General features: G+C 38.8%; 1 protein-coding gene across 1 annotated transcript in view; it reads right to left on the reverse strand.

Moving 5' to 3' along the window:
* The window catches only part of PRKACB (protein kinase cAMP-activated catalytic subunit beta), a 67,978-nt gene extending 41,908 nt beyond the window's left edge, over nt 1-26,070 (reverse strand). Inside the window, exon 1 of the mRNA XM_035333174.1 lies at nt 26,037-26,070. Within this exon, the coding sequence (XP_035189065.1) occupies nt 26,037-26,055 (19 nt within the window). The 5' untranslated portion in view covers nt 26,056-26,070. The remainder of the gene's footprint in view (nt 1-26,036) is intronic.
* Between the last annotated feature and the right edge of the window lie 376 nt (nt 26,071-26,446).

Below are 26,446 nucleotides of genomic sequence, written 5' to 3' on the forward strand. Positions count from 1 at the left end.
ATTAAATTTTGAAGAAATTTAGTATATGACCTCATTAATTCTGTTTCTCTGGAAAAAACAGCACAGCAGACAAAGGTTTTAGTGCACTTAAGTTTACAACAAAACAATTACTACTTTTGATTAATACTGAGTTTTATTGAGTTATCCATCAAAATAAGACAAAATTCCTGAGTTAAAGAAGCACTCTAAAAACATGGACACTTTACTAAATATCTGACTGTGCTGATGGAAGAACTTCCTGCTTGAATTCTGGACAATTTCACATTGAAACAATGACGTTGACATTCTGTTTCTCCAGAGGCCCAGGGTTGGCCACTTTTCCACATTAAGGAACTGCCGCACAAGAGGCGCGTTTGTTTGAAAACCCCTGTTCAGGGCAAAATAAAAATTGTGTGTCTGAGTCAAGAGGGCAAAGAGTCCCTAACATAAAAAAAACTTAAACTTGAGAGAGGGCCCCACTTACAGCTAATTCTTGGTATGGGATAATGAAAGGAAGGGAGAGAAGGGGCAGTAACAAAATGCTTACCAAAGCTAAAGTCATGTAGATAATTATTGACTGTAATAGCAGCTACACTCTAACCACCATGTTCTGTGTTGTACAGGAGAAGGCCAGGATGATAAATATTAAACTAACTAGAATTATTTTAGTATCTCTTTCAGGAAGCTTGTCTGTGTTTTAGATCTCCAGCATATTCTCTAGAGGAAAACTAAACAAAACAAACTGACCCCATTTTGAGCTAAATACATTGTTACTTCATCAGAAAGGATAATGCTTTTTAATAAAGTCAAAGAGTACGGAATGCAAACTAGAATGCAATAGTGGCCTTTAGAGAGTATGGTCTGAAGTACAAAACGTTTGGTCGTGATGTGGAGATACAGACACCTTTATTCATATTAGAAACGGATCCCGTGTTCCTCTGCCTTACCAAAGGATTACAGACAGCCCGGGAGAGAATTCTGCTTCCTCTGCTCCCGCCAGCCGGCTCAATGGCAGCAGATATTCTACAGAAAAGGGGAAAGACTGAACCAGTGTACATCTACCACTATCGTCCACATCAGATGGAATGAAAAAAAATGTATTAACTAGAAGTGGAGAGGATGCCACTGAACCCTAGACTGTAGAATGTGTACACGGGTATTTCAAAGATTCATACATGCTCTTAATAAATCATCGTACTAAGAAAGCAGTATCCCACTTACAGAAACATGCAAGCACCCCAAATATAGCTCAAACACCAGGATTTATCTATATTTTAAATTTACTAATATTGGGTTTACAAAATTTAATTCATGCCTGTATTTAATTTAAGTACAGTAAGTATCAAATGCCACCTGCTGGTCAAGGATCAAAGTGTGAGATACAAATGTAATACGAAACAGTAAGTTTTTTTAAAAAGTACATAATCATTTATATGTAGCATAAACAACCAAATAGCTCAGATTTTTCAGAAGGTAAATAACCCACACCACCAACTTTCTAGTTACAGGATATTTTTCTTAGTGAGGTAGTAGCAAAGTGTACATATCTTTATTTATTACCAGTCTAAATATATTCTTAAATAGCACCTGTTTCAAATTCAAGACAGCTTTAAGAATTAAAAAATTGTAAAAACAAAATTTAAAATCATTCCAATATGTATGGCATAAAGGCTTAAGGCAACAGAGAACTTGGAAAAAAAACTTTAGAAGTGAGTATAGATAAAATATGCCATTACTTGTAATTTTCTGAACAAAATGAAGCAACTCATACTGCATGTCAGTTTACCATACAATAAAATACGAATGACAGTAGGTAAAAAGACATAATTCCTTAAACTTGTATCCTCAAGAAGCCACAGCCCTGCAACTGTATTTTGCTGTCCTTGAAGCTAGTCTTCTAAAAAATTAGATACACTAACATGAGTAATTGTAGTTGTATTTTAATCTGAAGAGAAATAGGAGCAAGCAGTAATTAAAAATTTGTCCTGAATAATCACTGTATTTTATGCTGCGAAATGCCACCAAGAGCAGCTTCTCACAATAGGTCACCTCAAAGCATTGGCACTACCCCATATTCTCCTGAGAAGAAGATACTGCAAGGTTTTTCTATACCACTGTTATACAAGAAATCACTAAACTCATATTCAAGTACAATTTGACCATGCATTTATCTTTCCCTTTGCCGACTGAGCTAATGAACACACTCATAGGTAAAGAAATTTTTATGTATTTAGATGCAATCCATTTGATACTGATCAATATTAGGTATCAAAATTCAGTTTACATTTCCCCCCCCCCCCACTGGTTTCTATTTCTGATATTTACACAAGTGAGATGTTTACAGCAACAGAGGTCATCTCAACATTTACACACCTTTAACTCCATTCTCACCTTAGTCTCAAAAGCCGGGAGACCTACCTGACAAGAAAGTGCTGTGACAGATCCAAGACCTAACATTTCCAAGCCAAAAAGCTTTGAGAGTCTTGGTCTGATCTTCCACAATCTAACTACAAATTCGGCTTAGGCTTATTAAGTGATGACCATGTATGAAAACAAAGCAAATAAAAACAACTAACCAATAATGACAGGGTTTTTTTTGTTCATTTTTATGATGCCATTCATATTTCTTTTGATTTCTCCTGAGCAGCAGAACTCTTGCTAGGAAAAAAAGCACAAACCACACACAGGAAACCAACACAGGTCAGAATTTGATAATTGTGACAAATGACATACGTCCAAATATTTTCATCCTTAAAAGAGAGATCTCTGCCAAAAAGCCTGGAGTTGCAGAAATGCGCATGCCTGCAATAACTGAGAGCTTCAGTGCACACCTCCACTGCAGACTGCATTCTGCCAGAGGGAAAACAGAATTTAACTAAAAAGACCTCTACCACTGAAGGGTGTGTATGTAGGGGAGCATTCCTGCTAATAACTGGGCATGCTGCTCTTAATTTTAGAAGGATATGGTCATCCTATCCATGAATACTAAAACTACCACAACAAAGAAGAATGTTTTGGATATTCCTATTTTGAATAGGCAAAAAACTTATGATAGCATCATGTGGGCTCTTCTAATTTCTTGGAAGCAAAAGTCCCTCTAATTTTGTAAAGCAGGAAGATACACTACCTTGAATTTATTATCTTAATTCACTTGAACCCTTTTGAGAAAAAAAGGGACTAAAGTTTTGTAACTAGCCAGAGGCTTCTTTTCTTCCTCCCTGGAAGAACAAACATGTTTCACTTGCAGCCGATCTCAGATGTTCATAACTTTTCCTAACAACCTCAACACAGAATTGTTATTTCTGGGAGTCACATGGCATGTGGGAAGATTCTGGTTTTCCTCCAATTCCACTCAAGTTAAATTCTACTCAAGAAAACTGCCAAAATGAGGTGCCAGTTGCAATACATTGTATGAATTTTTAAACTGAATTCCACAATAGGAACCACGTTCCCACACTTTTGGGGGTGACAGGGCGGAAATTGGAGGAAACATAGTATTATCTAACTGGAATAGCAAAATAATAAAGATACAGAGTAACTGCAGTTACTGAGCCCTCTCCTCACCTTCCTATTATGATAGAAAAACAATACCTAAGTTATGCAGAAATGAAAACCTAAATGAATACTTATCTGAAGTGAACTGCTTATGTGTTAGTAAATAACCTACTTCAACGTTTCTGTTCCTTTGCCTCTACAAAGATGACACTTTCAGAAGAAAAATATCAACTGATTCATCTGCCAAATAAGGCAAACTATGTATTACTTCAACTTCTGAAAACACTGCTGGTACCTATTTTTTTCTGTAAAGCTGTGAAAGGTTAACAACACTAATATATTGTCTAATGTGTCTGTGCATAGCCCCTGGTGGACTTCTGTGCATTCAGGATGTCAAACGTGACCAAGTTCTAAAGATGAATGGCTTTGTGGACTCCAAGCTGAATGTAATTGTAAGTTCTAGTCGGCCTGAAATCTAAATTTGAGTTATCTTTTCAGGTAAGTCTTAAATCAATGCAACCTGTATCATACTAATAAAAGTAAAAATAATACTTTTGCACACCAAATACAGTTTCTTACAGAACTTTGAGATTACCGAATAGATAGGTCATGGTGGGAAGGAGGGGAACAGCAGAATGGGAGAGTACTACATTAATCCTTAACGATCCAATTGATTTGCAGTAACAGATTGTGCTGCTCTTTCCTTAGTTAAAAGGAGACAAGTATTAGAAGATTCATTACTCATCTGGATTTTGCTGACAGTTTAGAAACTGGACACTTTGATGGTTCTGGAGATTCACTTGTCACAATTACTAGATTAACTACGTCTCTGCACCCTCATTATCTTCAGGTATATGTTCATTAAGACCTCTGACCATGGGCAAATTAACAGCAGAATAAATACAACTGTAGTCCATACTACATTAACCACGACAGCTTCAGTAACTTGAAATTACGTCCAGCTCCAGCAAACGGACTAGCCTCTGTGTAGCCCCTTTGGAGGACGGTATTCCAAACCCAGTAAAAATATAACACATAATGTATCTTTAAAGCTTAACACCTATCTCCTAGCTTTGCTTAGGACGGCACACCTCACGAACTCTAGGAACTGTGAAGCATATTCTACTTACATCAGTAGTTCAGATTGAAGAACTTTATTAAAGCACCTCATTAATGTCTATGACCACCCTCCCCCAAGACTGTAGCATTTTAAGTTGTACATAGTTCATTAATTTGTTATTTCTCAGAATTAACAAAGCACACATGGCAAGTTGTTCAGAACAGAACACAGGACACCAAATTAGTTTCCATCTTCTTATGCTTGCTGCACAACCATTTACTTGCATGTACCTTAAGTTCCTTCATAAGACTCTACCCAGCCTACATAGAAAAGATTGTCAAACCTAACCTAAAATAAGCTCATCTTACTCTTTAATTACAAGAAAATCAGCTAGCAGACCAGAACTTTATAACTCACTGAAAAAGTTGCATTATCATAGCCATTCATGTTGAAACACAAAGTCTTTTGAAGAAAAACAACTTCCTCCAAGAAATAAAATGGGTACATATACATTATCCCTATGAGAAAGGAAAGAAAAGCTGATATCTTGGGTACAAATTGTGTTCTACTTAAAGCAACCAGCTCAGCAAATACAGATAAGAAAAGTATATTTTCAGTAGCGCTTCAAACAAGCCCATAACTAATAACACTGATAAAATACTGGCAGTCACCTAGAACAGACACAAAAATAACAAGGCAACAAACTCAGAGCAAACCTTTAAATCTTTTCCTTGTCTACAAAGACAAACTCCTCTCAACACTATCAAACAACACAGCTCATGTTTCTGGGTAAATATTTCAAGCATAAGATTCTGAACACCAAATTCTGAGCAGCATTTTATGTGAATATGTACTATGCACAGTTTTTGGAACAGGAATATATTTGAGTTACTTTAAGTTACTTGTTTCACTCCCTGAACAGAGTGAATTGACATCCAGAGATACAAATACACAGACAAGTGACAGCCAGAGCCACCTGGGAAGACCAGAGGTCACAGTCACACCCTGTACAGTGCACAAGGGGTACAAGCTCAGATGTTCTCTGCTTTTCCTTCCAGCATCGTTTTGCACCCCTGGTTTTGCAATCAAATAGCTCTTTGAGATAATTTTGTCCCATAAATTACACGTTCAAATATTTCTCATTTCAACCCAACTGTTCAATATAGTGAGTTTTCTACCATACATAAATTAATGAAAACAGGTGAAATAAGTGTGGTCTAAAAATAATTGGTGGCCTGAAATATAAAACGAAGGTTAAATCGGGAAACAATTTCCAGAAAATCTGACTAATTTTTGTTTAAATCAAAAATGATAGGACTCATATTAGTGTTTGATATGCTTAAATCAGCATCCTCAAATTCAAAAATGGCATCGCTAAAAAAAAAACAAGTGTTGCATCAACCAAGAAAATGGATTAATAATCACACTTCTAAGCAGTAAACACTAACTGGCTGACGTATTACAGATTAAGAGAATAAGAAGTATACAGAAACAAAAGGCACGTTTAGGAAGGCTTGCTTTTTGTCCTAAATCAAATGAAGCACAAATGAGGGCCTCCCAAGATAATACGTTGATTCAAAAGACTGAAATAGGTCTTATAAATATATGATAGCAACCTAGAGATCAATTATTGATGCAATAGGCTGAAATAATAATAATAATTTTTTTAAAAAAAAGATAAAGGAAACTATGCCTTCCTCCTTGCTTACAGGTAACTAGTGAGCTGTTAATACACAGCTTAAAGTAAAAATATTTTCCTATGCTCTGTCATTAACTGTGTACTTTGGGAACAGCCATGATACAAAGTCAGGGAACATATGATATGAGAGCATACCAGAATCCTTGCTACTCAGTCAAAAATGAGAATTTTGCAATAGAACTGTAAGAAATGAAGCAGAGGAATGGCTAAAAGGCAAGGAAACAAGTCCTGGTGCACAACAGGGATCTGAATTAGGGAGCTGACATGGGACAGAGGTAAAACAAACAAGGGGCTAAGGAAGAACATGTTGAGTTCCATGTCTGAAACAAGTACTGTGAGCAGAGGCAAAACCTTACTTTGAGCATAAGATATAGAGTAAGAAAAGGCAGGTTCACCTGTATTTTCCCAAACAATGAGACTAATTATATTCTTTCATACTAAAGGGGGAAAAAAGTGCCAGGTATCTCCATGGCCTTGTTAAAAAAAAAAAAAAAAAAAAAAATCATCATCTTTTGCTTTTTTGTCTGTACAGACAAGTCTCCAAGTATGTAGTTAAAATTTGCCTAGATTAAAAAAAAAAGTCTATCCTAACACTGGTCACGGAGGAGGGGAAGAAATGCCTGTCATAATTATGCAGCCATTTAAACTTAAGGACACTTTCAGACATATCTATAAACAATTCCAGTCTTAATTCCATTTTGGACAATAATTTTAGAGGGCTGCAGCCCCGTACTGATTCAACACAATCTCAATCTCAGCTTCTTTCACTTCAGTTCCTAAACTGAAATGTAAACTGAATTTAGTTACTGACTGCCAACCACACATAACTGAAGGACAAAACACCCACTTTAATATTCTTCAATATTTTAGTTACCTCAGACTTAGTAATAACTGACTCAGGATATGAATACCAAGCTACGGACAGACTTTGGACATGCTGAGAGGAACAATGCATCAAACGTTTTTGTTAAATCTTTTTTGCTATTGTCCTTAATTTATACCTGATGTTGCTAAGGATACTGGTTGAGATGTTAAGGTTATAAAACTCACTGGTTGCAGCATCACTAACATGTTGATCTCTACATGAAATTTAAAAAAAGGTCTTCCGACTTGAGAGTGTTCTCTTCAGCTATATCCAAGATTGCAGCATGAAGAGTGACCGACAAAAAACAAACAAACATGTAGAACTAATGCTATTTGGAACATAGGCTAAGCAATAAAAACACCCACAATCTATTGTGGATTGTATTTGTCTACGTTTGTCACCTAACGGTACTCTCCTAGTTCCCAAATTATGCTGTAGTTTGGACTGCAAAGACAATTGATATTGCTTTTACCACGCTTTGTTAAAATGCTGGTATCACCTCTGTGGTGCTGCTTGTCATTGGTATTTTTGTCTTTGTAACTCTGACTGAATGACTACAAGCGGTAGCTACACACATTTATGCCAGTAAGCCACTCACACTCCAGTGAGTGTACAACACAATTGCGTGCTCAGATACAACCACAGAACAAAGCATTACAGTAACACTTCATCGGCTCTCCCTAGATTTATCTGTCTTATTTTACAGCTGCCTTCAACCTAGGGAAAAAATTTAATCCTTGGCTGCCTTAGAGATTTATTCACTGTCATGACTTTGATAGTCTGGGGAGGTGAGATCCTGTTCAAGAAGTCCTAGTATTTAAGTTGGACCACATCCTGTGGGGACAGAAGAGATCCCAATTGATCATTATAAAAAAATACTAACCTTTATATAACTTCTGAGTTGTTTTTCTATGATTCCATGATTACAGGGTAAGAAGGGCAAAGATTTTACTTTCCATCAGTCAATATATTTTAATAGGCACTTGAGATATTTAATAAATTTTGAAAAGCCTGTAACATACAGAAAGTAAGAAACAATATTTCTTTTATGTTTATGTAAATTGACAGAGAAAATGTTAACAAACCAAAATAGCATAAAACAATTCTGAGCTCGTAAGATTCAGTATACATCTAATTTTCCTTTATAATATCAGATCATTCCCATGTAGGACTGAAATGAAGAGCGAATCTCCCTGGCTTGCTCATTTTGAGAGAGGATTTACACAATTTGCTCCAGTTTTATTTCAGTTTTTTATGAATAATAAACATAAAAGCTTTGAAACATGGCCAGAAAGGCCATTGGATAATACCCCATTAGGAGGCACTTTACCCAGAAATACGTAGGAAACCTGCTCTGCCGTAGAAGCCAAAAGTTTGCAAAGTACTTTCCCAGAGTCCATTTAGATTTAAAAATAGATAAGTAGTATTATGATACAGCAGTCACATGTGGTACATTTGATCTATTTTGAGCTAAAATTAATAAGCACTTCAAGAACGTGAAGTAAATTGATATACTAATTGCCATAAAATAAGGTATGGTTTACCCTCTGTAATAGACTTGCCAATTCAAATGCATGACTGGCGAAAAATGAAGATATACATTATTTTAAGTTACCAGAAGTGTTACTACAAGCCTCCAATAATTGTAAATTGACACAGTCTATCCTTGTATGCTTAAGTCTTCTAAGAAGTTAATTGTTTAACAAATACTTGCAGTTAGTTGCTATTTTTCAGATGAAAGGTGCTTAATAGTGACAACTAATTTTTAAAAGCTAGTCATTTTCCTGGAGGATATACTTTCCCCAGCAAAATTTAGAAATGGTTAAAAGTGAAAGGACTCTTAAGCCTGATTGCCTTGCCTCTGCCTTGTTTTTCTGGAACATCGCGACTGAGAAGTGAGGATTTACACAATCACATGATTCCCAAGTTTAACAGCCCAGATTTTCAGTGCATCGAGCCTACGTAGGAAGGTCAACAAATACTGTGGTTTGACCTCGGTTAAGAGCCGAATTGTATCTACAAACAGTTTTTATATTGGAATGCCATAGCAGGACACATTTCTGTTCTTACAGCACAGAAGGGTGTGCTTTTAACTGTGATTTTAAGAGTACTTCTAAACAAGTACTCGTTTGTGTAACTTATTTCAAACAGAAAGCTACATTTAAAGCAAATATAATTTCATATTTTGGTATTCAAAAGTAAAAGAAAGGCTGAACTAGGATTGTTTTAGTAACCTCCCCTCTTTTACACATGCATTATAACAATCATGTATTCCTTTTTCCACAGACTCATACCTCAGGCATCACAGTGTACTGAACTGCTCTGGCACTTGTTCAGCATTACGCAGTGAAGGAAACTTCTCTGTAAGGCTCCTTAGCACAAGGTGGAAAGACACACACAGCTCCAGGAAGCTTCAAGGCACTCTCATGTTGGGTACTGAATGCCACCCTTGCAATCCAGATGTTATCCTGCTCTGTAACAAGTTCCTTAATCCAAATTATTCTCACCTGCATGTACTGCTGCTTTTCTCTCCATCCTTTGATGACCAAAAAGTATTTGGGCACCAGCTTCACAAAGAATTAACATTTGTAACTGCCACAGAAAGCTATATAATCAGCACCTATATACTGCAGAGGATTTCATATATTATATGCCCTGAGAAATAAACCTTTATCACATCTGGCAGGGCTCCTAAAGAAAGGGAAACGTTTTACCTTCATCTCTTCATGCTTCAGTTCCCTGCTAGTAAAATCGAAATAACAAAAGCTCATTTAATGAGATATTGCAAAGGTAAATCCAATGTTTGCACAGCAGCTGTATATGAAACTTATTTTTGTAAAAACCTCACAAGAAGAATAACATGCAGTAAAAAAGACAGACTGATGCACAGATTGTTTGCACTGCAAACAATAAAGGAAATGTAAGTAAAAATTCTTCATGAGTACAGCTCAGTGCCCTGTGCACCAAAGTTAGCAAAATCCTTTTAGCGGATGAGGGATAAGCCAGTGGGAGAAGGAGCATATGATCAGGTAATTTTCTCCATTACAACACATTTGTACAAAGGAGTTGCAATGGTAATCCAGGTAATTTTAATCCTGCATTTCCTACTCTTTTAAAATTGATATTGCAACATAAACAATTTTTCTTTCTCATTTTGATTACAGAAGCTTAAATTTCTTTTCTAAAAACCAAATTTTAAGAGCCAAGTATCACCTTGTGGCATTATCTAGATTAAGAGGTCACTCATCAGCTGTGAAGGGACATCTCTCTGTGTGAAACAACATACTTTCAGAGAAGTTTTCTATCAGAAGAATGGTAGATTTCGAAGATACTGGGTTCCTTTCATATTTCTGATTGCAAACAATTCTTTGAATCTCCTTGATTTCTTTTCAGATTTCTTTCTAATCCTTACATTTACTTTACCTGTACTATGACTCTGAACAACGCCTACATCTGCACTCATAGATCCAGAATCTTACAATTCCTTAACTGCTTAAGTACTCTGGAATATAGAAAAGATAAGATTTCAAGGCTACTTAAACATTTCACTTTTTAATACAATGGAGAAAATTGGTGTAATACTGCATTGAAGATTTTTTTTCCTCCATAACGTGATTAGAATTGTAAAGACGTAAAACCATTATTTCCTACCTGTTTAGTTTATTCTCTATCATATTGCTAAGCTTTGTTAACATACCAAATAAAATATCTTCACATAGAACTTCAATAGAAAATAGTTTGAGGAATTACTATAAGAATCCCAATCTGAACAAAAACATCACAGACATAAAACTCATCTGGCTGAAACAGAACTAGAGGAAAAGAATTAAAACGAGTTCACAAAAAAAAAAAAAAAGGTGTCTGTGTGTATGCTAAATACATCTGAAAAGTCCAAGAAGAATTGTATTAAGAATACACAGGAATAAGAGAAACAAGTTCAATTCCCTTAAAAAAAAAATAATTACTTGCCCTCAGAATAGTAATACTTATTTTAAATTGTGCAGGCAAGGAATCCTCTGATTGTTATCACAACTCTAAGAGCATAGAGTTCATTTTTAAACTGACTCTTGATGAACCATAAAGGTCTGACACAACTGAATTTTTTTTTAAACCCAATTTTTTTTTTTTTTAAAGTTTCTCAATTTATAAGAATTGCAAGCTTTCTTAGTAGCAAGAAAGCACCAATTTTGTGACATAAACTGTGACATTGTATACAGGTCTGTCTGGTGGTGAGTAATCACAGAATCTCAGAAGTACTTTCTATACAGAAAGCATATACTGGTATTTAACTGCCCATGAAAGGAAATGTGCCAGTTGAAAAGTCATGTTTTCACTTGTTGGTATAAATAATAAACCATAAGTCAAAAAGTAAAGGAATATGACTAGGTAGCACAGCAAAGTAATCATCAGGACATTGCATATCATCAAAGCCATGAGTCAGGAAAGGCAAGGACTGCAAGCCTACTTTGCTGCCTACTTGACCTGAGCTGTCGTCTACCTGTTTCCATCATCCACTCCGCCAGTGGAGCAGAGTAGGCAAAATGCTCCTCTGCAGTTTGTCTTGATTCAATCTTGCGTACTTACAAGGAGCATACCTAAATCTTACCTATCCCAGCAAAGAAGAAATGAAACTGAGATGTCCATAATAAGTCTCCTTCAGCTATGCTCAGCCAAAATACTCTTTCCCAGGTCTTCCACGTGCCATATTCCACGGTTCGAGCAAACTGTAACTGGGGCTGTCTTGCTGTGCCTTTGATTTCCCTCTCAGAAGTGCACACACCTTCACCAAACGAGATCCAGGTACACTCCCCTAGTCCTACAGTTCTCCTGCCTGAAACACCGCACCTGGGTGCTGCCTGTACTTTGTTTTGAAAACATTAAATTGGTCAGTTTGAGTTTTGATATGGAGGGATTTTTGATTTCCTTTACCAAAAACAGGAAAGTTGCATTTCCATCCTTCACTTTCACTAAAAATGTGTCCAATCGATAACACCACAAATGTGAAAGCAAAAATAAGCAGCCAAATAAATATACGTCCTAAGGGTCGGAATCATTCTGCTCTTATCAGACAATATCCTGAAAACTATCCTGAAATAACAAACTTTACTATATGCAAATCAAATTATATCTGATACATAGCTAATTATTAGTTGTTATATGTACTAAAATAGAAACAAAGAATTAAGACAAATTGTCTTGATATTCAGAAAATCATTTTTTCCCAAGCTAGACTCTTTGTTAATAAATAACTAAGTAACACTGCATCATGCAACTTGAATTAATGGAAATTTTAAACTTGTATTGTCTAACAGGACACCACAGGATCTGGTTTCACTGTAAAAAGCTTTTCAGTTTCTTAAAGTGAAAGTGACTTGTCAAAAAAGCTTTTTGCGGGGCTAAAAATCTAGATAAATTGTACCGTACTACTATGATTAAATGCTGCTAGGAGGAAAGCAGACCACTTGCCCATTAATTAGTTTCAAAAACTCAGCTTTGGACATATGTATCCAATTTTTTTCTACCTTTAACCGGACACCCAAATCACAGAATATAACAGCATTACCACCATCACTACTTGACTGCCAATGATTTATTGCCACCTTGCAAGGAGGTTATGTAGACTGATCCCTGATTTCTTCTAGGATCTCATATAACTCTACAAAATATTAGTGTATATTACAGATTTAAAATTAAGAATACAAAATGCTACACATAACTTTTGGAATATTAACTATATATTTTTTTCATTTTTTAACTACAAATCAAATGTACCACCCAACAATATTATATTTTCAAACATGTTTGCACGCAAAATGCTGTTCAGAGTGTAACTAGGTTGGCTGAAATAGAAGTTACCTTTGTCCTCACCTTCCCTGACCTGAAAAATTCATGGAGCAGGGTGCAAAAAAAAAAAAAAAATCTCTTCCACTTGTTCAAACATTTTCCTTCAGTTATTGATTATTTTTACTAAAGTGTATCTATAGAGATGGCATTCACATAAGATGTAAACATTAGGATCCTGTTATGACTACGTATTTACTTTCTGAAGTTGTAACAACTTGAAGGACTGGATTTATATCTGCTTGTAGGTCATCTTTCATAGCTATTTTAATTTTGCTGTCCTTTCTTAAATACCATCACCACTGCCGAAGCTCTTAAGAAGAACTATTAGCCAGAAGTACTTTTTAATAGCAACAATGTCTACACAGTATTTTGGTACTTCACATAGCAGCTATCTAAGTTAAGTTCTAAATTATCCAGTGCTGTGACAATTAAGCTGTGTTTAGACCACAAAACCACACCAGTAAGAACAGGCAGCTATAAAACTGAAGTACTGTTTTTGTTTGTGGTTCAAGAATTGTCTATCAAAGGATACTGCAAAGTTGCTGTTGCTGCAGCAGACAATTGAGTACAATTCAGATAACCTTCCTCTAGACATGCAAAGAAACAGGAATCTCCCAAACAGAGCAGACATCAGCAGCAACTGCAATTTAATCTTTCATGAGAAAATATACTCTGCCGTATGATGAAATACCTGGTGGGGGGGGGACACCTTTTATTCAATAGCTCTTGATGTAACCACAAACAGGGACATTTTCTATTTGGTCATATTCTCGGAGCATGAGTTGAGGTCCAGCAGCCTCTCGTAACCGAGGAGGCAAGAGTCCCAAAGAAGAGCAGGCTTCAGAGACTTGTGGGTGCTCAGAGGATAATCAGATCCTTTTTCTACCACATCAGAAATGTAATGCTCCTCAATAACAATGCAGGAAAACTGGGCTTTTACACCTAATTGTGTCAATGGTCTTGTATTTCTATACATAACTCCAGCGTACTTCTGCATTCTGCACGAGGGAAAATATTCCTCATGCTATAGTGCTACTGCTGCTTCCGATACAGCACTACGAAGTGCTTAACAGGGACTAGTGCCACTACTGCTTTATTGTCTTCTATATTCCTTCCTCGGTATTTACCGCTACTTTGACTCTCGGAAAAGCACCAATACTGTATCTTACACCCATAATGCTGCATATATCCCATGTCTGTAGCTACAGTGTACATTTTCCCCAAACCCACTAGATGTCACTTCCTCACAATTAAATATACATTCAACAGGAAATCCAAACTTTCACATAATTTTTCCCTCCTCGGTTTATTCAAGCAACACCACACCATTCAAGAGAAGCCCCGATTCTATCCACTGCTCTTCTTCTTGTAAATGTGCCTGATCTCAACTCTCTCATCTCACAACTTGCAGTCAGCTTCTATAAATCTCTCTCAAGGACTGCACAAGCATCAAGCAGGATCTCAAGATCAACAGATTTGCTTTGCTGCTCAGCTTCTTCATAACACATCTGAAGGGACTGTGTATGAAAGGCTTCTATTTATGTGCTTTCCATACTGAACTCTACTCTACTGTTTTCCCAGACTCCGTATTTGGGGCTAGTCTTCTCGACTAGAAGACTGGCAGTAGAACAAACAAGTTTGTATGCATTAGTGGAAATGAATGAGTCAATTTAGTTGGTGGAGAAAATTACCATGTTCTGAATGTAAGTGCAGAAAAGCAGCCAACCACTATTTTCTGTTTGGAGTTTTCACACAAAGAAAGGCAGAGCTACCTCAAGTTATCTTTTGAAAGAAAAGGCACTAAGGCTACAAACTTTATTTCTGCTTCAAACAGAAAACAAACAAACAACCCCCACAGAAAATGAGTGTCTTTGCCATTGACTGGAGAATCCACCTCAGCTGCAGAAGATGACAATGCAGGAGACCCTTAATTCTTCTTGTAAAAAAAAAAACACACTACATTTACGGTGCTCATACCACTAGCCCTATTTCATCACTTAGGTAGCTTCAGTAGCTGGTTCCTTCGCATCTCGTTGTACTACAACGCTGGGCTGCATGTCATCTTCGTCTTGTCGCTCCCTACTCACATGCTGTATCTAAAATGCCTGTCCATGCATTAGTCATCTTCCAGTTTTACTTGTCCTAAATATTCTTGCGTACATTCTGGAGTAATTAAAAATATAGAGAGGAAAGCTGGTGATCCACTCACTAACTTTGTCAAAATAGATTATGCTCTGATGACCACAAAGGCAGTCACATTTAACACAACTAAAATGTCACAAATACTACTTAATCACAGCGGTAAGCAAAAATAGGGCAACTGCTGCTGATAGCATTTGAGAGGGGGCATGTCGATGTGTACCATTAGAAAAGTCAGTCAGCAGCATTCCTGGTTGAAAGAAAGGCTGGGCCTCTCTAATTAACAACCACCTCAGGTTAACACACCTAAAAGCCGAGGCGATCAGCACTGTGTGATGGCTACCCTCTGCTCCCTCCCTTCAGAGAAAAGCTTAGCACGCTCTCTGCAGTAGCAAAACCCCCTTCCATTTCTCCCCTTTTTCTGCATCCCCTCTTTGTGTCACTGCAACACAAGGCAGGGCCGCAGTTTAAAACAGCTGCATGAACTGAATGAGTTGAACAGGAGAGCTAGGGGAAGCAGAGGTTTTAACCCAGCCACTTCAGTGACTTTTTCAGAGCTGTCCTCAAAACCACGGTATCAGTGCGGGGTGAGCAGCAAACTGTAGCACAGCGCACAACAGCAGGAGTGATCAGGGAGCTTTCATGGCAGCTTTGCTGCCAAAGAAAATCAGTCATGGAACTGCTTCTTAAGCAGCACGTTGAAGAAGACTTCGTAATTAGAGTCTCAAACAACAAGCTGGAGACAATATGACTTTTTTTGTTTGTTTGTTTTTAAAAAGTTGTCATACTGGCAAAAATCGGGATCTGATCTGAAAACACAACTCTCACCAAGTAGAAACTCTAAAATTGCTCCAAAGGGCCTTCTGGAAAGGCATTTTAAGTAATACCAACAAGTAATTGTGGCTAAACTGATTTAGACATTAAACCAAACCATCACACAACACTGTCCTGAGGTTGAAAAGCACAATGGTTACTTGGCCAAATTATGTTCTATATTCTCACTGTAAATTACTTAGCAAATGCTTTTCTTTAATAAATGGCATGCTTTCAAACATCTGCAAAAAGCAAAGTCCTCTTCTGAAGGAAACAGCCTTAAAATAGCAGTTCAGCTCCTGAAAATAGCAAACTTCTAACGAGACACTGTCCCTTAAAGAAATATTCCCGTTTGAAGGCATACAAGTAGCACCGACAGTTATCATGATAAAAAGATCAGACCAAAAGCACCGCTTTGGTGCAGAAAACAATGGACTTCTGCAGCGCAATGGAAAACTGCCTTATGTCAGACTACAGGAAAACAGCCCAGGACTGTTAGGAATACAGGTAGGGCATAAAGAAGGTTGGGCTGTGGGTAAATAATGGACTCAACAAGTATCCAAGGAAAACACTAATGATGGCTGAAACTATACGACATGCCGAGTACACCTGCCTTTTGTGGCAGAAGCAAAATAAGGAACGTGGCTTTGCGTACCTGGAGTACTGCAGCTGTCTGCCTGCAGTACTGCGTGCAGTTCTGCTTCCCCCAGTACAAGAGAGATGTGGACATACTGGAAAGAGCCCAACGTAATGCCAGCTGAGCTGATGAAAGCAGCAGGATCTCCTCCTTGGGGATCTTCAAAAGCTGCCTGGACATGGTTCTGGGCACCCTGCTTGAGCAGGGGTGGGACCAGATGACCCTCTTACCTCACCCTTACGTTTACACACCTGCCCTCCGAGGCTCTACCTGATGCAGGACCTCCCCAACAGCTCCATGGGCTCTCACCCAGGAGGAAGTTTCACAGAATGACCCCCCGGGATCTACTCCTCCTCTTTCAGGCAGAGCATCTCTGGCCAGCCATCATCAGCTCCCTCCACAGGGAGGGGAGAACACGCACAAAACCCAGACCACGCTCTGCTTACTGCTCCCCTTGTCTCCATACTTTTACACTTCTTAACCCACGCTCCTCCTCCTTTTATCAGCAGTTGACCTGCAAATTATCTAGTGCCTCACCATTCTCTTCTTCCTTTAGTTGCTCATTCTCAAGGAGGGCTCAAATGTTTTATCAGGGATAAACTGTTATCCATCCCTAAGGAAAGAGCCAACAGAAACACTGGCTGTTTAAGAAAAGCAAGAACAGGACAGCATAGGGCACTTCTCTCTTCCTGTGGCACATGCTGTTGTACAAATTGTATCCTCCCTCAGCTGTTCTATTCTAGACCGGAGAGTTGTCACTCAGTGATTCTTCACATGGAAACCATTCAGGGCCTTTTACCATCCTTGCTGCCCTTCTGTGAACCTGTTCCTGGGTGTTCAGCTTGGATGGGACACGTTTGATACAATTAACTGAAAAGTCAATACATTTATTATGCCAAAGGGAAACCTACCAACAGTAACAAATGTTACTCAACAACGAAAACAGAAAGGGAAAAAACATGGGAACACTGGCACTTGAAATTCAAGAATGTTCTAGCACAAAGTTCAACATAAAAAATAAGTTAATATGCAAATGAAAGGTATCCTGTATATGAATAGTAAACATGCAATAATTCTGTAGGTAGAATAAAAAAGCAATTATTTGGCAAATAGTGTCATAACAGTAGGCAAAATTATAAACTAAACTGCTCTTGATAATAAAAGCAGCCTGTGAAAAACTGAAGCTAATCTTGTTTCCCTATCAGTTTTGCATTTGATCCTTGGTCCAAAAGAAATTCAAAGAAGAAAAAAAAATATCTGCTAATGTGTAAAGGAACCACCAGACACCCCAAGAACCATGAAGAAGCACTACACATCCTGAACTTCCCAGTTAATCCCACATCACATGAAGCTGTTGTAGACTTGTGCTAATTGCAAAACAGTTTTGCAATTTCATATTCATAGAAGCCATTAAGTTATTCAGCACCTTACTGCTGAACAACGGTGCTGCAGCCCAGCAGTGCAGGACCTTTTAACACATCATCCACACAGCAGAGTGCCGGTGCTGGGACACGTGGCGTGCCCTTACTCCTTGATTTCGCGAGATGTCCCCTTCCCATCACACAGCTTTTCACAAGGACCAAATGTGACTCGAGGCTCCAATTTAAAAGCCTGCCCAGTACAAAGCAGTCCTCCACCAGTCAGTAAGGATACACCTCTGTTCATCACAACACCACCTCCTTAGAAGGAAACACCAAGCTCCTTCAGATCAGTATGGCATGATTTTAGCCATGTAATGCTTTGTCTCTCACCACATACCCTGTTTTTCAATGAGAAATCCTGACTAAAAATCCAAGCTCCCTATTAATTAATTTATGGATCTGTTAATAAGAAAATGTTTGAATACAGGTAATTTGCATTAAAAACTTTATCTTAATGATAGATTTGCTGCAGTTAAGTCACACTTTTCACAGTGAAAGGCTAGATTATCATATGCTTAACAATCAGAATTCAAATACACAATAAACCTATCACTGTTACCTGCTGTAAGACAAACAAAGAATTTCAAACTGCCTAGTATCAAATTAATCAAAACTAACCTTAATTACTATTACAGCATACCTGCTGATTTATCTGAGTACATACACCCTTAATTATGTCACTTCACACGAGGGAAGAGCAAATGGATTCCAGATAGAGGTAAAATAGCAATCTTTTCTGTCTTTAAAGTCGCCTTCTTTGTGCCAGAAACACAGCTTCCTTTGTTTTAATTCCTTGAATCACGTTGCGACTGTGGAAGTCTGGTGGTTTATAGATGAGCACTAACAGCAAGTGCAGTAGGTTAACAAGTACACACTTGCTGCAAGCAGCTTAAATTGAATGAAATAAACAAGAGTTCACCGTCTTTAAACATTACAGTACTTTAACAAAAGGATAAACAAGAGGCAGACATAACAAAACTAACAACTTTACATACCACCCAGATGAGACATACATTCATCTACCATGTGGAAGGCAGATTTCTCATCTTAACATCACAGGTAAGCTATCTTACTATTTCACTTAGTCCATCAAACAGACACTACCTGTCTAGAAACAGTCAGAGCAAGGCAGAATAGTAATTCTCTGCCATTTGTATGGAGCAAACTTGGCTCAAAACACTCATCGGGTTTTCGCTGGTAGAAAACAGCCATGTCATGGAAAATACTTTTGTTTTCTCATAGTCTAGAGACCCATTTATCTCTAATACGTAGAGCATATTTATGTAACTCTGATTTTCTGAAAGACTTTTTGAAACCCTCAAAGCTATGGCTCAAAACTATGAATAGCCCGAAGTACAGAAACTGAAAACAAACACTTTGTCTAGTCTCAAGTCAAAAAATGTGGCCGTTTCTATTGTTTGTTTAAACACAATATGCTTCCAAACCTTTGCTACATTTGAAAACAGCACACAACACATAGGGTGAGCCCTCACACCCTAACCATTGCTACGCGAACACTTATGCAGGAACACATTAATTAATACTCCTGTGTCCAGTAATATATACCAGAACTCATTATACTCCAAGCTACCAAGACATCTATGATTGTAGATGAACCCCTCTTATCAGGGAACAGCTGAAAACAGTTTAATGAATGATCAAGTGAATGAATGAAACAAAAACCTTTGGTACACTTCTTTGGTTGAATGTCAAATTGGCAAAAGACAACTGAAGTTAAATACAGAATGAAGAAAAGTTAAACAAAAAATAAAATATTGTTTTAAAGATCTGTATGATGTGTGGAGATGGAAAGAAGTAATGTTTTACTGTATCTTCTCAACCCTTTTAGCTCTAAATGCTTGAGTAAACCAAGCCCAACTGCTAGGTGCTAACACCTCTCACTAAAAACTGAGCTGTGAGACAAAGTAATTTGTTACATGAACATAGGCAGACGGCAAAGAGGTGGTTTGGAGTAATCATTTTAGCAAGAAGTTAGCAGGGTGAGGTCTTAGGAGACTGTTGAGTTAATCTAAGAGCTCAGCATTGAGAAGAGAGTCCTTTTTCCTTGCCACCTCACCATTTCATTGCCAGAAGCACTTTCACTGCTTCCTTTGAATCTGTCTGTTGCCATCCAACACCTCAGCAAACTGATTTGGCTTGCAAAATAATTGTAGATAACCTAAAGGAATGAAAGCCAGTTTTTTGCCTATGTAAAGCAGCTTAACAATGGATTGGAAAAGCATTGGAATTGTGACACGTGAAGGGACTAGGAATAAAAACATACTTCTCCACAGCACAAGCCACCAGATGGGCTCAGCCGTTTTGTGAAACCTTAGCCTTTAGTGGACGTTGCTCTGCTGTGGCACTGAAGAAACAGCTAACAGGATGCCAAACAACAGGCTCGATAAAGCACCAGAGACTGCCATCCACTTGTGCTGACCCCTAACACAACAGGCAAAGCTACCTCAGTGTCTTCCTTTTAGCTCCCTGTAGAGCAACACACACACACGAACACACCCTGAGAGCGCTCTGTCCCGATTCTCCTGCTGCACAGACTGCTAGTCTCACTTATCTTCTATATCCTATCTGTCTGTACTCACCTTACTATCCAGAACAGATCTTATATGCTTTGGAGAATAAATTCTCTGTTTGGTGTTTGTACAAAGCGGGATCGTAATTCACAGCCAGCCCGCCTGACCACTAGGATAGCACAAATAAATAACGCTACACACAGGAATGAAAATAATCCTTTGCCACCGTACCAGGGAAAAAAAAGGAGGAGGGCAAACATTTCTTCAGTTTGCAGTTCCTCAGACAACAGATTTCTCACTTCACTTACCTCCTAACAGCTCCACCGCTACCCTGTCCTGTCCCCCAATCCCCAGGAAACGTTTCTACCTCAGAAGATAAAACCCACGTGCGGCCAAAGGGACGTGCAGGCCAGCTCAGCCCCAGCGCCACGGCTCCCCTCACACCACGGCGTGCAGCCCCTGCTGAGGCCTGCAGGCTCTCACCTCAGAGCCACTGCCGGTACCCGCACTGGTGCCACCGCCTGCCTAGCTCCAGGGAGCGGGATCAGGCAGCTGCTCCAGGTTAACCAAAGTCCCTCCCACTTTCCCTTTTTTTGCAGGGTTATTTTTAACCTAGATCAATCTCAGATTCAGTTCACCTTGTTGTCTCATAAATAGTTGTTCCAGCAGACTTGAGGGCACAGAGTCTGGAAAAAAAGCGGCAGGGGGACAGAAAAGCAGAACTGCAACCTAAAGAAATGCTTATGAAATAACACCTAACACCTGTAACAAAGACAGAGCCTGGGAGCAATGCTGCAGAGCAGTCTCCTTGCCAAGTTCCAGCCCTAAGTTTCACCAGTTAATAAGGAAAATCCCCAGTGACTCGAGGTTTCTAACACTGAAAACTGCAAGCTTAAACAACCAGAAACACCGATTTAAAAAAATGCACTGTACGTGGATCTAATCTGCACCCCACATGCTGTGTAGCAGAGACAATATTCTTTATTAAATTAACTACTCTAGTTAAAATAAATAAATAAAAAAAATGGCTTCTGGGCAAGCAAGCCCTTCATGATGTCTTCAGTAAGGATGCAGGCAAAACACACAGAATCTGACAGTTATCCAAAGCCCTTTCCACAGCTCTGTCCAAAGGAGAGATGTGTCAATTACGGAAGAACTGAACTAACTGGAAAAGAATCCCAGACAACCTCATACACAGTGGGGGAATACGCCCCTCCACACAGGCAGGGGAGCCCACGAAACTCTTAACTTCCAGTATCGTGTCCTTAAAGTTTCTCCATGTACTGCTCCGTCCACATTTCGCTCCCTATACCAATGAGGTAGTCAGTTTTTGCAGCACAGACATAACCTTCAATACACTAAGGAAAAATAAAACTCTACCCCAAAAGTGAGAATTCTGATTTTTTTTTTTTTAATATTTGATTCCATCATTTCTATGAATACGGGTATATGGTTAATTGAATGAATCCAAAGAAACCTAGAAGCAAGGGAATGCCAAGTAATTGAAAATATTCTGTCTAAAGGCCTAACTACAACAGCTAAATACATAAACTAATTTATCACTTGGGGGTCCTTCTGACCTTTTGTTATGCTCCTAGGTGGCAATCATTTACTGAATAATAGCCTTTTTCTTTGCTAGTCCAAGCTGAGAACAAGCATTTTGTTTTTAATTAAATAAGAATTTTAAAATAACAGCGTGCCTCTTTTGATGGCGTATACTGATAGTCTTACATTGGTGATTCCATCAAACACATTTTTATGTATTGGTTCAGCAAGTAATTGTAACTGCCTCTGACTTTCAGATGATAGGATCCTACATTGCTGAAATCTAATCAATCGATGGTGAAACAATTCAAGTCCAAAAATATATGAAGAGAGAAGCTTTAAGAGCTTTTGGAACAGATTCTGTGGATAACATCACTACATTATATTTTAATTATATTATATTTTAATATATTTTAATATTTTATTTTATATTTTAATATTTTAATTGCCCTGTATACAATAAATACTACAGCTGATGTTCTAAAATGTGTAAACGAGACTCCAAAAGCTATCTATTTCAAAATCAGAAAGCCTAAAATAAACAAAAAAAGACAAAAAGCTAACGAACAAGACTACAGGCAGACCAAGAACAATGAACTGAGGGTCTCTGGAAGAGTGACAAGGAACCAGCAAGCTTGGAATAATAACAGACATGGAGCTTTTCACCTCTAGTTCACTGATTTTAATCTAATCAAGGTCAGCAGTGACAGAGCTTTACCTCAGCCAGTCTTCACATGAAATGAACTTGTGGTCTCTTAGTTCTCAATGAGTAAATACAGCAGAATGACCCAGCACCAAACACACATGAAAAATAAGAAAGAAGGAGGGTAAGATCTATTGGCAAAGGAAAATTAAGAAGGCTGAATATTCCTGTCAAACACACTTCAAAAGAACACTACTTTCAGAATAATTATAAGAGTTAAAAAGGGAAGAATCGACTATAATAGGAACTCTGTCAAAATGAAGATACTGTAGAGGGAACACTCTGAGGAGGAGGAGTGAATGAACATAAAACTCACACGCATAGTGCTTGGCGACTTAAAGACCCCAGAAGGTGAAGCTACTGAAGACATTAGAGTACCAAAACCCTCATGTACAGGAAGTTAAAGACCTGGCTAGCAGATAAGAAGCAACATGTACAGAATTATGTTTTGAAAATAGCAGATAGTGTAATTTTAAACATGTTTTAAGTGCAGTTTACTATTACATATTGCTACAGAAAAAAATGGCAAGGACCATCAGAATCCTGCACAGCACAACTCAGAAGTCCAAGCAGTGCAGTTTCAATAGCTATGGAGAGAAGAGAAAAGAAGATATACAAGCCTTGCAGTCAGCAAAGAGTGCACTCTAATCACTTGGTCTCTAATCCAGTTTGACGATTAAAAAGAAAGAAACTGATAATATCTAAGCTAATTATTCTTGAACACCACCACCCCCAAATATTTTCCAAGTGAGGATGGGAAGAGAGATTACTGTTAGCTTCTAAACAATTTTTTTTGTTGCCAGGTACGACACTCCCTTAGATATTTAAAAGGACAAATAATTGAGAGCTGTGCATAGCAATTACTTCAAAAGTCTGTATTAACAAGTTATCTGAAGAAAAAAACATGTTTTCAACAAACTTTACAATTTGCAGAGCTGACATTCTTTCCTGTTTAGAAAACTGCCCTAGTAAACTTAAAACATTTCTGTTTTATATAAAATCAATAACAATCTTTAAACAGATCCACTTAGTGGATTAAGTAAAATACTCTGTGACCTTTTTTTAAACTCAGAGATGTGTTGTAGCTGTTTCTTTTATTTTGTGTTACTTTAATATATTATTCTAAGATAATGAATGTTAATAGAGCCAACATTTTCCTACTTTAATTGCAACAAGTTAAGGTAAGCTCCCAGTTACAACTTTTAATGCAATTTACCACGTTGACTTTTTTAAACTCATAGGTGGTGAAAGAAAATTTCTCAGCTACTGTAAATTGAGCAGCTGAAAAAAAACACAGAACATATTAATGAAATGCAAATTAGAATCAGGGATCAAACTTAGAGAAACTTTTAAGATGTCTGACAGCTGTGTCTCTTCTTTTATATTACTGTTATTATTTTAAAAAAAAACTCTCAAAATCTGTAGGCTGTTTTGCCCTGTGGATACCCAGGGAACCCAACAAACCCATTTAACGCAGGTACAGAGTCAGAGCCTTAGGGTTCTCTTTAGTAAAGGATCACATTAATTTCGGTCCTTAAAATCAAAGTGTGCTGCACATACAGAGAGCCTGGAACAGAAAGGCACAGAAAAAAAACATAGAAAAACCTACACTGAAGCATTCCACCGTCTGTATACGCATACATATGCCTTGCCCTCTGACCTATTTAAGCCTGAGTTGATTTTTGGTAGCTGAGCTTAAGAAACTTAACCAGCATTCAGATTTCATTCACTTTCAACTTCTGCCTAGAAATCCTACGAAATGTTTGCCTCATCCTACTATTGGCGTTCACATACAACTATTTTTATTCTTGAGGCAGCCCAAGTGAAGTAACAAGAACTGAAGAAGTTTGAAAATACGTGGAAAGCTGAAACAAACAGGAGGAGCGTAAAGGCCACAGTTAGGTGAACAGCATTTGCCTGTGCTGACCACAGATAGGGAAGGGCTCTCAAATTACACTTGATGAACTAGTAAGTGTAGTTATCAGAGGAAGCCGAGTTACCCTTCATTGTTCTCTCCAGGACCTTAGCATGCCCTTGATTCACACAATGCCATAAGCTCTAGGCATGAATCAAGGGCATAACATCACTTTCACTAGGCATACCTGGGTATTTTTCTGTCACCACTTCAAACTACTTCATTCTAAGTGCCCTGAAATTTGGGATATATGCTATTAAGGACACATACCAGGAAAAAACAGCAGGAAAACTGTCTTGGCAATGTGAATATGTATTAGAAAAATTAAAGCTTTATCACACTTCATACAATGCGTTGTACCTGAAAACTAGAGAAACATGAATAGATCACACATCAGCTTCCACTGCCAGTAAAATAAATTATCAGAAGCAATGTTTAGTATGTGTATAGTATTCATCTACTATTGATCCTCATAGTAAATGAATCCTCATCTTTCCCAGCAGTATGTCAATGACGATCAATTTCTTCTCTCTGTTACAGAAGTTGTATCATTACAGAGCCCCTGGCTGCTAAATATACTGAGTAATTGAACATCTGAGCTTGACGTCTCTAGCAGCATTTCATTTTCAAACGTGAACTCTTCAACAAAGGGAGAGAGAAGAGTTCTGAGCCAATCTATTTCTGCAACTTAAAATCACTGTATTTGGTAATACGAGAAAAAGAATTAAAAAGGAAGAAAACACTCTCTGTAGTGTACTGTTATTTAACTGCAAATAGCGATACAGCTACTGTTAGGTGTAAAATACAGCGTTTTGTCATCTGAAGTACTTTGAGCAATCCAACCCACCCCCATTTTAATAGGCTAAAATGCTTCCTCTGAAAAATAACTGTCCTCAGCCAAACAATACAAACACCAGTGGTCAAACACGCGTAGAACGTGTCGGTTGTGAAATCTGTAATAACCAGACAGCACGTGAGAACCAAAAGGAGAAGCCGCACAGCAGGACTGCATTGGTCAAGCCGAGTCCCTCGTCCCGCAACGGGATGCACGGTGCGGGTGGGAGGCGCGCTGCGTGGGCAGCTGCTGCCCCGTGCACGGCGAGTTACCCGATTCTACCACAGCCCTGGGTGGTGGGTATAAAGAGAAAACAGTCTACAGAAAGACACTAAGAAGTAACTGGGGGGTTTAAGCTCCTGTCCGTGCTCAGACTGCCCATGGCATTTCCCATAACAAAGGGTATTGTTGTGGAGAGCGCTGCGCTCGCACAGCGGGCTGCTCTCTGCGCCTTGCCTCTTATCCACAACAAACAGACCCAAAGTTTTCAACTGGAAAGCGAGCCAGGAAGTTAACTTTCTGCAAATAACGCCTGCCGGTCTTTCCCCCACCGGCCGGATCGCCTTTGCACCATTTAGACACCGTGCCAGGACGGCGAGGGGAACCGAGCGGGAAGCCCACTGGCGGCGGCGAGTGCCCACCCGTGCCTTTGTCTGCCATTTTACCGCGGCTCGGGAGAGGAGAGGGCCACGGGCAGGCGGCGGGGAGAGGAGAAGAGAGAAGAAGAGCACACAGGGCACGGCCGCAGCCCCGGGCCGACCCCCCCCCCAGCGGATGAGCGGGGCCACGGCGCTGCCTCCCGGCGGCGGGGTGCCACCTGCCCGCGGCTCCCCCGCCGATGCCAGCCACCTGCCGCGGGACAGCCGGGCGGCTCTGCACGGCACGGCCCGGCACGGCTCGGCACGGCCCCGGCGCGCTCAGCTCCCGGGGCGGGGCGGGGCGGGGGCCGGGCCGGGGGCTCGCTG

The sequence above is a fragment of the Oxyura jamaicensis genome, chromosome 8 (genome assembly GCF_011077185.1).
Source record: "Oxyura jamaicensis isolate SHBP4307 breed ruddy duck chromosome 8, BPBGC_Ojam_1.0, whole genome shotgun sequence".
Taxonomy (NCBI): Eukaryota; Metazoa; Chordata; class Aves; order Anseriformes; family Anatidae; genus Oxyura; species Oxyura jamaicensis.